At 45.8% G+C, this 13,128-nt stretch overlaps 1 protein-coding gene across 1 annotated transcript in view; it reads right to left on the bottom strand.

Annotated features, from left to right (window-relative positions):
• Positions 1-13,128, bottom strand: part of MOSPD2 (motile sperm domain containing 2) — a 200,850-nt gene that overhangs the window by 86,408 nt on the left and 101,314 nt on the right. The window contains exons 4-5 of the mRNA XM_063955784.1: positions 5,937-6,023; positions 1,792-1,946 (exon numbers count right to left, since the gene is read on the bottom strand). Coding sequence (XP_063811854.1) covers positions 1,792-1,946; positions 5,937-6,023 — 242 coding nt within the window. The remainder of the gene's footprint in view (positions 1-1,791; positions 1,947-5,936; positions 6,024-13,128) is intronic.

Raw genomic sequence — 13,128 nt, 5'->3', positions numbered from 1 at the left:
TTTACATTTTATTGGGAGAAATAATTGGTTGGTAAAGACCATTTATATTAAAACAAAGTTCTGTACAGCCCTCATAGAAATGTACAAACTATGCTATTAGTCTGCTTCCCTAATCAACTGGGGTTCAGAATATTTTGTCAACGGTTAGGATAGCAAGATTCATCATGTTGACATGAGAAAGTTGACATGGTGATAATGTTGAAAGTTCAGCATGTCGGAATTGATGAAATGTTGACATGCTAAGAATGTTGATAAGTGGCGATATACAGTAAGTACCATAACCCTATATGGTAGAAATGGTAAACTGGTCCACTTCTCCACTCTTATCACTGTTTAACCATTGTGTAAACTGCAGTCCATGGCATTACGGTGGGAGGCATACAATAAAATAAGGAAAAGCAGGAATAATAGTACAGGTTGAGTATCCCTTATCCAAAATGCTTGGGACCAGAGGTATTTTGGATATGGGATTTTTCCGTATTTTGGAATAATTGCATACCGTAATGAGATATCATGGTGATGGGACCCAAGTCTAAGCACAGAATGTATTTATGTTTCATATACACCTTATACACACAGCCTGAATGTCATTTTAGCCAATATTTTTTATAACTTTGTGCATTAAACAAAGTGTGTGTACATTCACACAATTCATTTATGTTTCTTATACACCTTATACACACAGCCTGAAGGTCATTTAATACAATATTTTTAATAACTTTGTGTATTAAACAAAGTTTGTGTAGATTGAGTCATCAAAAAACAAAGGTTTCACTATCTCACTCTCACTCAAAAAAGTCCGTATTTCGGAATATTCCGTATTTCGGAATATTTGGATATGGGATACTCAACCTGTATTACATTTAGAATGGATACCCAATAAAGGTACAACTGCAAAGGTTGTCATGCCTCCAACACTTCAATAAAGATGAAGTCATTATATTCACTCGCTACATGAGTATAATCCTGCTATGCTTTAGGTCTGTGTATGGAAGCTGCAGACAACCACAAGGCTTATCAGGCTTTATCACAAGTAAATGCAATCTATGGGGGGTATTCAATTAGACCAGGGAGAAAAAAATTACTGTGATTTTTCTGGACCTATGTGTTTTCGTGGCTGCAATCGGTGAAAAATGCCTTATTATTGGGGATTTGGTATCGCCTGCCTCAGGCAGGCAAAATAAAATCCTTGACCAGTGCCAGCTTTAGGGCTAACTGGATGGCCTCGGTGGACAGAATTTGTCAGGGTAAATTACTGCGGCTAATTGAATACCACCCATAGTGTGTTACTTGAATAACTGCAATGGTTTGGAGGGGGCTCAAAATGGCTGACTACAATATGCAGCAGTAGTGTACAAACATTGGGAAAGAAAAGTGCACATCTAAAACTTTTTTTTTTTTTTTTAAAGGAGCAGAAAAAATTTACTTTCAATTATGTAAATATATAGTACCTGGCAGGCCATCATTACCTGTACTCACTGCTGTATCCCTATCTAACTGCTGCCATGGCAACTAATAAGGATTACCTCAGAACAGTATATAAACACACCAAGCACCCTGCTCTTGGGAAAATCTATGCCGTACACTTGTTATACTGTGTGTTATGTACGAGAAATAAATTACTTTATTATGGAAATAGGTTTGCTTCTTAATAGTTCCAAAAATAATATTCATAACAAATTTTATTTTTGCAGCTTTTATGAAACCATAACTTCATCTGAAATGTTACCGAGCTATGGTTAATTGGAAAAAATATATAGATTTAATATATAGTAAAACTATAGTTCTTACTACATTACTAAGTCCGCACTCAGCCATATCAAACACGACCGTCAGGAGTTTTCCCGGCTCCCTTTTGGCATAACGTTCCAACCAAAACGCCACACATTTCTTCTTGTCATCACTTGTTTTGGCATCGCGGACATGAAGCTTTACTCTGAGCCATACTACAAAAGAACAAATAAAAAGGTCAATTCGTGTACAAGAAAGGTATGAAAAACACACACAAAGGGTCATTCACAAAAGCACTCAACATTTGGGTGAGCAAAGCATTTCTCTATGTGCAAATTCACCTAAATGTAAGCAGAGAGTATAAATATTGTAGGTGTTAGCACAGCTTTTTTATTTAAGCTAAACCTGGACAATTAATCTGCGCCAACAGTTATGGAACTGACTCACTGTTAGCCGCAGAGAGCGAAAACGTCAATTCTAATCCGTACCTAGCATCGCCATTAATGGCAACTTTTTCATTTCTCTACAATTATTTGCCACATTTCTGCCACAAATTAACCAGGCGTATTGGGAAATCAGAACTGCCTTTATCACATGTAAATTTGAGTTTAATTATTACATTGAGAAGTACCTAGATTGCCCTCTACCATATAAAATGCACTTGGGAGTTCCACATGGTATCCCACCCAAATTATACAACTAGTGCTAACACTGGCACTGAGTACCTGTACAATATAAAGACCACTTACAGTCTGTGACAGTGTTCATCTCTTATCTAAGTGACCTTGTTCTGCAAAATGTGATCATTTTTACACGTGGGCACGGAATGCTCCCCCTCTTATACATAGTGTTCATTCTAGCACCCTACATCTTTCAAAATCTGTGCAGTTCCTTTTTCCTGCCTGGGGTGTCGCTCTCTGCTCTGGTGCTTTCCAGTGCTGAGATACAGATCAGAGGGTGCTGGGAACAAACAGAGCAGGGATCGACACCCCAGGAAGGAAAGAGGAACTGCACAGGTTGTGACAGGTGCTAGAATAAACAATATAAAACATCGAACCTCTTCCATCATAATATGTATGGGAAACTGGCACATACTCTTTCACACCGTTATTTTGAATCCGGGTCTGACCCTGTCACAGTACACTTTTAACCCGGGTTATTGCAGGGTTGGATCCTTTTAACTCAACCCGTGTCAGCAATTAAAACACCATGGATGTAATTTTAAATGGACTTTTTTTGGCTCAGAAAGATGAGGTGTCAGAAGGGGACAAAAGGAGAGGGTGGGGACAGATCACAGCATTGCAGGAATCATGGCTGACAGAGCTATGTTTTTATACATAATTGCATCATTAATTGTTCCAGTAACATACCTCCCTACTGTCCCGATTTTCGCGGGATAGTCCTGTTTTTTTGGGACTGTCCCGCTGTCCTACCCGTGGGCCGCAGTGTCCCGTTGGGGGGGGGGGGGGCAGTTGGGAGGCTCCTGTCACTGCAGCGGTGAATAGGCGCTGTGCGCATGTACACAGCGTCTATTCAGAAGAGGAAGAGGGAGAGGGGGCATGCCAGCAGCCCTAAGGTCTACCTTTGTACTTTTAATAAGTTGGGAGGTATGCAGTAAGCTGCCTAGCATTCTCTGCCTCACTCCTGATTATTCATGCTCTGTTCTCTCCTGTGTAGCAGGGCTCAGGCAGCTGACATCATCAAGGCACACAAAGAACAGCCAATCAGCACTTTTACATGATTGCAGGGTTGAATAACCCGGGTTGGACACTTTAGAGTGCACATTAACCCGGATACACTGCTTTTATACCAGGTTGAAATGCAGGGTTACTCGACCCGGGATATTCAAAAGTGGTGCTTTTAGACTGCACCTCGACCCGAGTCATATTTGTGGCGTGAAAGGCTTGTGATATCATAAAATGTCTTTATGCCAAACCTACATAAATACCTTTATGAGCTGACAGCCGTGAACACTAATACATGAGCACTTTCATGGAAGACTTATCACAAGTGGGAACTTTATTTCAAATTCAATACACTGCAAACATTTGAATTTATCTTCCATTTCTAGGGAGAGCTTCTTTTGCACTGATGTCTCAGCACAGGATGCTGGAAGGATACGTTTAAACACATCGTTGAAATTATCCAAATAATGTTCAATTAGCCAAATGCAGCTATAATTAATTGTAATGTTATATTCAGCGTGAGTATAAACACCAGGTGTTTTGCAGAATTCACAAGAGTCCGGACAGGCACATAATACAAAGTTAGGATTTAAGTTTTCGGTGACACACATTCATACGGGATGTAGTTAATATACCGGAATGCCGGCATTCAGGATCCCCATGCCAGAATCCCAACAGCTGGTAACATGCTGGTGGTCGGAATAACGACTGCTCCCTGGTATTCCCATTCGGGTGGTGGGTCTACGCCACCACCCGAGGTAAAATAGAAGCTGTGGCTCACCACTGGGCCCAAAGCGTGGCGAGCACAGCAAGCCTGCGAGGGGACTCGCTACCGGAATTGCGGCTGGTGGGATGCCGCTGTCGGCAACCCATCAGCCGGGATACCATACTGAACCCATACATACACACCTACCTAGAGGTATTTGATATGTTGCTACTATGTTAAATATAGGAGTACAAATGCCAGCGAGCATGAGGCCTAAATGGAAGCTGAAAGGTTTCATTAAAAAACACATTTCAGAAACGTACAAGGCAGATATTCTGGTTTGTAATGATTATTTTACAATAGGACAACACATAGTGTGTCACTGACAATTACAGCTTCAGCAAACTCTCCACTGACTGACTGCTGACAAACAAAGAACATAGTCAGCCGAGAGAGCAAGGATCTGACCTCAGACCGAGTCACAAGACTACTGTGTATTCCAAGATAACAGGAGGCTGTAATAAAATATCACACGGTTTATGCTGTACAATAAGTGGAACATTAGCATGTAATGCCACTAGAAAACGGCAAACAGTTTAAATGGTACAAAGTAGCATTAACAGAACAGCTCTGAATGCATGGTCATATATGTGAGCCAATTGGCAGATCATAAGTATAAATTTAGCACAGAGCATCACTTCAGTGTGTCAACACTCCTCTAACATTCAGCATTACTCATTTCACACTCACAGCATTACAACAAAAGTAGAGTAGGACTTACATTAGCAATTAAGCTGACACAGAGAAGTACCAATCAGTAAGACTAATAAAACAGCAGTTTAGTGTTGCAGCACTGAGGGATGACTGTTTGTTATGTTATAGTTGCAACAGCATGAAAACACCAATGGCCTAATTTTTCATATTAGTTTATGGGGGTATCCAATTACAGGTGAAGATACATCGGGCGCAAAAAACTGAAGTTTTTCACGATTATTTCCAATGTTTCACCTGTAATTTTTTCACAGACTATCCAATTTGGTCACCTGTATAGAAAAAATACATTGTCTCCCGAAAACACACAGGCGCAATGAAACCTGTGTGTTTTCGGTAGACATAACCCCGTGTTTCCGGGGATCTGATTTTGCCTGCTTGAGGCAGGTGAAACAAAACCCCCAATACACCGCAGCTCGAACCGACTTATCGGTGCTAATAAGATAGCCCCCAGGAACACAATAAGCTGCAGTAATTAACCGCACCTAATTGAATACCCCCCTATATGTGCATACCGATAAATCTTGGTGCAAAATCCTTGTACTGTGCACAGCTGGCATAGACAGATCTGTATGTATCTTACATTTGCAAGTGCTGTACAAGGGTGTGAAAGACCTAAGCTATGCATATGCCTTTTTTAAAATAAATTAATTATATAAAAACTATCCATTTTTAATCAGAATGTAACTACATAAAATAATTGTGGCCTTATACAAAACTCGAGACCCTCTTACCCCCACAAGTTGTACAGTTACAAGGTATGTCATGGTGTTACAATGCCCAAACATAGAAGGGCGTATCTACAGCACAATGGGTGCAGGGTGTGCAATGCACAAAGGTGGGGTCTGATCTGCACCCATAGTGTATGAACTTACCTCTCTGCTGATGCTGCTGTAATCACCCAGAAAATCCTGAAGACCTGTGCGTGTGCAGTGTTTAAGATGCAGTGCGAGATGGGGGGAGCCTGCATGGAGCCTGCAAACAGGGACCCCTCCTCTCTTGAACCACCCCTGATTATGTAGTATATGGCATTTTACACTTACAGAGTTTATTGCCTTCTTTGTCATAGCCATGCAGGTAGGTTGCTCCAACATCAAAACACCATCTGGGAATAACAGATTCCTTAAGATCTGAAAGTACAAAACACATGTCCATCAGTAATCAGACTTACCAGAGGGCAGTGACAGAAAACGGGATTTATGGTAAGAACTTACCGTTGTTAAATCTCTTTCTGCGAGGTACACTGGGCTCCACAAGGATAGACATTGGGGTGTAGAGTAGGATCTTGATCCGAGGCACCAACAGGCTCAAAAGCTTTGACTGTTCCCAAGATGCATAGCGCTGCCTCCTCTATAACCCCGCCTCCCTGCACAGGAGCTCAGTTTTTAGTTAGCCAGCCCAATGCAGTAGCAGGAAAAGAGACGACAACAGTTAGTAGCCACATACACCACACTCTCACGACAGGAGAAGTGTCAGCGGCTAATGCCATACCAACTCGAAGAAGCTAAGTGCGTCAGGGTGGGCGCCTTGTGGAGCCCAGTGTACCTCACAGAAAGAGATTTAACAACGGTAAGTTCTTACCATAAAACTCGTTTTCTGCTGCGGGGTACACTGGTCTCCACAAGGATAGACTTTGGGGATGTCCTAAAGCAGTTCCTTATGGGAGGGGACGCACTGTAGCGGGCACAAGAACCCTGCGTCCAAAGGAAGCATCCTGGGAAGCGGCAGTATCGAAGGCATAGAACCTTATGAACGTGTTCACTGAGACCACGTAGCCGCCTTGCACAATTGTTCAAGGGTCGCACCACGGTGGGACGCCCAAGAAGGTCAAACAGACCGAGTAGAATAGGCCGCAATGTGAGCAGGAGCTGACAGACCAGCCTTCACATACGCATGCGCAATCACAATTCTAATCCATCTGGCCAAAGTCTGCTTGTGAGCAGGCCAGCCACGTTTGTGAAAACCAAACAAAACAAAGAGAGAATCAGATTTCCCAATAGAGGCAGTTCTCTTCACATAGATATGGAGAGCCCGTACCACATCCAAAGAACGCTCTTTGGAAGACAAGTCAGGAGAGACAATGGCCAGAACCACTATCTCCTGATTAAGGTGGAACGAAGAAACCACCTTAGGTAAATATCCGGGACGAGTCCTAAGAATCGCCCGATCACGGTGAAATATCAGATATTGGGAACTACAAGATAAGGCACCCAAATCCGACACTTTTCTAGCAGAGGCAATAGCCAGCAGAAACACCACCTTAAGGGACAGCCACTTAAGATCAGCTGAACCAAGAGGTTCAAACGGAGACTCTTGCAATGCCTCCAAAACCATCGACAAATTCCAAGGAGCCACAGGCGGGACATAAGGAGGTTGGATACGCAACATACCCCGAGTAAAGGTATGAACATCAGGTAAGGTCGCAATTTTTCTCTGAAACCACACTGACATGGCAGAAATATGAACCTTGAGGGAGGCCAGAAGCAGGCCTAAGTCTAGGCCCTGCTGAAGAAAAGTCAAAAGCTTGGCTGCACTAAACTTGGAAGCGTCATAATTGTTAGATGGGCACCAAACAAAAGTGAGAATACCAGACCCTATAGTAAATCCGAGCAGAAGCCGGTTTCCGGGCCCGCAACATAGTTTGAATGACCGCCTCAGAAAACCCTTTAGCCCTCAAGACGGAAGCTTTAAGAGCCACGTCGTCAAAGACAGCCGGGCCAGGTCCTGGTGGACACATGGGCCCTGAACGAGGAGGTCTGGGCGTTGTGGAAGAAGAATTGGACACTCTTGATGAGAGGCCCTGAAGGTCTGAGAACCAGTGCCGTCTGGGCCACGCTGGAGCTATGAGAAGCAAGATTCCTACTTCCGGCTTGAACTTCCGAATTACCCTGGGCAGGAGTGACACCGGAGGGAACACGTACGGCAGCCGCAACTTCTATGGCACCGCCAGCGCATCCACGAATGCTGCTTGAGGATCCCTTGTCCTTGCTCCAAAGACCGGAACCTTGTGATTGTGTCGAGACGCCATCAGATCCACATCTGGAAGGCTTCACCTTTCCACTAGGAGTTGAAACACTTCTGGATGGAGGCCCCACTCTCCGGCGTGTATGTCCTGATGACCGAGAAAGTCCGCTTCCCAATTCAGGACCCCCGGAATGAATATTGCAGATATGGCCGGTAGATGGCGTTCCGCCCATTGAAGAATCCGTGAGACTTCCTTCATTGCCAAACGGCTTTGAGTGCCGCCTTGATGATTTATGTAAGCCACTGTGGTGGCGTTGTCCGCCTGTACTTGAACAGGACGGTTCTGTATTAAATGCCGGGCCAGGTTCAATGAGTTGAAGACCGCTCGCAATTCCAGAATGTTGATCGGGAGGAGAGACTCCTCCTTGGTCCACCGACCCTGAAGGGAGTGTTGCTCCAACACCGCGCTCCAACCCCTTAGGCTGGCATCCGTCGTCAATAGGACCCAGTCGGGTATCCAGAAGGGACGACCCCTGCACAATCGTTGGTCCTGGAGCCACCAGTACAGCGACAGACGGACGTCCGGAGTCAATGAGATCATGTGAGACATGATCCGGTGAGGCAGGCCGTCCCACTTGGCCAGAATCAGCCTCTGGAGAGGGCTAGAATGAAATTGAGCATACTCCACTAAGTCGAATGCTGACACTATGAGGCCCAGCACCTGCATCGCCGAATGTATCGACACTTGCGGACGAGAGAGGAAGCAACAAATCCTGTCCTGTAGCTTCAGGACTTTCTCCTGAGACAAGAACAACCGTTGGTTGTGAGTGCCCAATAGCGCTCCCAGGTGCACCATGCTCTGAGCAGGGACCAGGGAGGATTTCTTCCAGTTGATGAGCCACCCGTGGGCTTGCAGAAACCGGACAGTCAGATCTAGGTGACGTAGGAGAATTTCTGGGGAATTTGCCAGGATCAACAAGTCGTCCAGATACGGTAGGATCCTGACCCCTTGACGGCGGAGTACCGCCGTCATCACCGCCATAACTTTGGTGAAGACTTGCGGAGCCATGGTTAAACCAACAGGTAACGCCCGAAACTGGTAATGGAGGTTGCCAACCACAAACCTCAGGTATTGCTGATGCGACACTGCTAAAGGAATATGCAGGTAAGCATAGTATATCTAGGGAGACCATATAATTCCCAGGTTCCAAGGCCAGAACAATAGAGCGAAGGGTTTCCATACGGAACTTGGAGATTCTCACAAACTTGTTCAACGCCTTGAGGTTGAGAATGGGCCGAGAGGACCCATTCGGTTTCGGGACTAGAAACAACGGAGAATAGTACCCCTGGCCCCTCTGAGCAAAGGGCACCTGTACTACCACTCGTGTTTCCAGGAGGGTTTGTACCACCGAATGAAGAGTCTTTGTGCCTTTGTCTTGTCCGAAGGGACGTCTGTCAGGCAAAATCAATGAGGGGGACGGTTTTCGAATGCTATGGCGTAACCTCGAGTGACGACTTCCCGTACCCAGGCATCTGAAGTGGTCTTCAACCATTCCTGGGTATACCCTAGAAGCCGGTCCCACAGGGGGAGGCCCGCCCCATCATGCGGCAGGCTCATCGGTCTTGGAAGCTGGCTGACGGGCAGCCCAGGCTCTTTTGAGCTTTGGCTTACCAAGTTTGGAAGTGCGGGCCTGTTTGTGGTACGCCTGTCCTTTTGCTTTACCTGAAGGACGAAAGGGACGAAAGGAAGTACTTTTAGCCTTCGACACAGAAGGTGCAGTACTAGGCAGACAGGCTGTTTTGACAGTAGCCAAATCAGCCACTATCTTATTTAAGTCCTCTCCGAACAGGATATCTCCCCTTAAAAGGGAGTACCTCCAGGATCTCAGCCACAATATCCGGCGAGCCAGGACTGATGTAGTAGAAGCCTTGGTTGCCAGAACACCGGCATCAGAAGCCACCTCTTTAATATAGTGCAAAGCTGTGACAATATATGACAAGCACTGTCTAGCATGGTCAGAAGAGATTTCAGCTTCCTACTCTTGGGCACATGCTTCAATCGCTTCTGCAGCCCTTGTCGCTGCAATAGTGGGCCTTTGCGCAGCACCCGTGAGGGTGTAGATCGCTTTCAGACAACTCTCCACACGTTTATCCGTAGGCTCTTTCAGAGACGCGACGGTAGTGACAGGTGGAGCTGTGGAAACCACCATCCTTGCCACATGCGAATCTACTGGAGGAGGTGTCTCCCAATTTTTAGACAGCTCTGGCGCGAGGGGATAGCGAGCAAGCAGCTTCTTGTGAGGCACGAACTTCTTACCTGGATTTTCCCAGGATTCCTGACGTATATCAACCAGGTGATCAGAATGAGGTAAAACCTGTTTAACCACCTTCTGACGCTTGAATCTATCTGGCTTCTTAGGATGAACGGATGGCTCGGGATCATCTGTAATTTGTAGAATCAACTTAATAGCCTCCAATAGATCAGGAACATCCACTTGTGACCTACTATCCCCATCAGTATTATCAGTGTCAGAATCTGTGGGGTCAGTGTAAGCGCCATCTTCATCAGACGAGATGTCAGTGACAGCAGTGGATTGTGAGGAAGTAATGGCCCGCTTAGAGGACCCCTTGGTCGTAGGCGAGCGAGGGTCAGACTTTTTAGTAGTCAGTGACTGGTTCAATTTCTTTAACTGAGCGGACAAGTTATCTGCCCACGGCGGATTAACCACGGGGACCATATACGGTTGGACCGGCATAGGAGGTCCCATAGGGGGCGTTAGTTTAGTAACTAGCGTATTCAGTAGTGTGGAGAAAGTAGCCCACGGCGGGTCATTCTGGACCCCCGTTGCCACAGTACCACTGGGGGGCAAGGAACCCCCAGAACCAGAGCCCTCAGCTGCTATATTTTCCTCAAAGGTATCTGCGGCTTCAGCACAACTGCCAATGGGTTCAGCCCCAGAACCGTTACCCTCATAAGCAGACATGTTATAACTTGCAGTATAAGGTAACACAGTACAAATTGTCAGCAGCACAATACCTGACCTAAAACCCTGCGTAGTGTAGTCAGCACAAACAGGGAATCGGGAGAGATATGGTGACGAAAATCACAGAGAAAAATACAATAAAGTATATCTTGTGAATATCCTATATTCTATTCTAATAAACCTGACGCACCTAGCCCCCACAGGTTACAAAATATAGGGATAGCAAGCTGAGTGAGAGACACGAAATGGAAGTCACCAAGCAGGCCAAAGCACACACATATAGTCACAGTTTGTACAATGCAGACGTTATGACAAGCAATAATACTGCACTGGACTACCTTATATATAGCTATGTAATCAATAGATATAACACTGCACAGTAAAGACTGGATGTATATCACAGGAAAATTGTACCAAATACCCCTGACCAAATGCAGTCTTTCTTAACTATCACTGTCTAAACGACATGTAGAATACTTAAGTGTCTTGTATAGGCACAGCGCTGACTGTCAGGTGGCTTTACAAAGGAGAATTTGCCCAAGCAGTCCCAGGAACAGTGTAGCTGAGAGAGAGAGAAACAGTGTAGCTGAGAGAGAGAAATGGCGCCCAAACACTGACTGGGAGTGAGGGAGAGAGAGATATGCAGCTCCAGGGCGGGAACATTTACTGTAAATGGCGCCCTGGGGCTGGGGGAGGGGCTACAGGTCTAAGCCTTATCCCCCCCTGCTGGACAAAACCACCGGTACTATGGGCTTGTATAATACGTTTTATAAGAGAAACCGACCTGTGCCCGCGCCCTGGTGGCCTAGTGGGGTCGCCTGTACTGTCACAGTGTCCACGCCAGTGCGCGCGGCCCGCCTCCCACCGGCCGCGCCGGATCGCGATAAAGCGCGGGTCCCGCGAACGGGACCCACTTACCACCTCCCGAAGCGCGGCCATGTGATCCTGGAGAGCCCCAGCCGTGTGTGTCTAACAAGAAGAATAACCGGAGCCTCCTGCTGTAGTTACCCGGCAACCAGGACACGGGAGTGTACAGCGCCACTGGGGAGTGATGGAGCTGCAGCAGTGAATGTCTCATGACATCTAAACTCTGCTGCAGCTCTGTAGTCTTCACTTTTCTCACAAAAAAGCTCTTCTTAGGGCTGCCAGTAGCAGCCCCTCTGTTAAGTGCCTGCTATCTGCAGCACCAACTACAAAACTGAGCTCCTGTGCAGGGAGGCGGGGTTATAGAGGAGGCGGTGCTATGCATCTTGGGAACAGTCAAAGCTTTTGAGCTTGTTGGTGACTCGGATCAAGATCCTACTCTACACCCCAATGTCTATCCTTGTGGAGCCCAGTGTACCCCGCAGCAGAAAAGAGCATGTTTTACACAGAATAAATATATATGACCAGCAGCCGGGATCCTGGCTGTCAGGTCGTATTCAGTATACCGGTGCCGGAATCCCGACAACCGGCATACCGACACCTTTTCTCCCTCTTTGGGGTCCACGACCCCCTGTAGGGAGAATAGATAGTATGGCACGTGTGGAGCGCCACCACGCTCACAAGGGGCTCATTTGCGATTGCCCCGCTGTCTGTAATCCGGCAGTTGGGATCCCAGCGCCGGTATGCTGGCCGCCGGGGACCCGGCCGCTGGTAACTCATACCACACCCGGCTGTCAAGATCCCGAAAGCGGGATCCAAGCCACCAGTATGCAAAGCCCCTTGTCGTGGACACCCATAGAAGGAGAAAAGCCTGTGTTTTACACACCACAGAAATGGCAGCACTACTGTAATGTGAATACCCCAAACAGAGCATGTTTATAAGCACTACACAAGACTGCCAAACAAATCAGACTTCAGGTAATGACTACAGAATGACCTACACCACAGTCTGGGGAACAAGCCACAAAAGGCTGTCTGTTGCTTCTAGCAAACAGTTGTCCAAAGGATAGTGGAAATTGTAATCATAGTTACATGATCCCCTGAATGTAAGAAGTATTTGGTTTTCTATCTTGTAATCATAGTTACATGATGCCCTGAATGTAAGAAGTATTTGGTTTATATCTTGTAATCATAGTTACATGATCCACTGAATGTAAGAAGTATTTGGTTTATATCTTGTAATCATAGTTACATGATGCCCTGAATGTAAGAAGTATTTGGTTTCTATCTTGTAATCATAGTTACATGATCCCCTGAATGTAAGAAGTATTTGGTTTCTATCTTGTAATCATAGTTACATGATCCACTGAATGTAAGAAGTATTTGGTTTCTATCTTGTAATCATAGTTACATGATCCCCTGA

The sequence above is a fragment of the Pseudophryne corroboree genome, chromosome 2, assembly GCF_028390025.1.
Source record: "Pseudophryne corroboree isolate aPseCor3 chromosome 2, aPseCor3.hap2, whole genome shotgun sequence".
NCBI classification, from domain to species: Eukaryota; Metazoa; Chordata; class Amphibia; order Anura; family Myobatrachidae; genus Pseudophryne; species Pseudophryne corroboree.
Note: the sequence above shows the minus strand (reverse complement) of the source record. Positions and strands in the feature narration are given on the sequence as shown.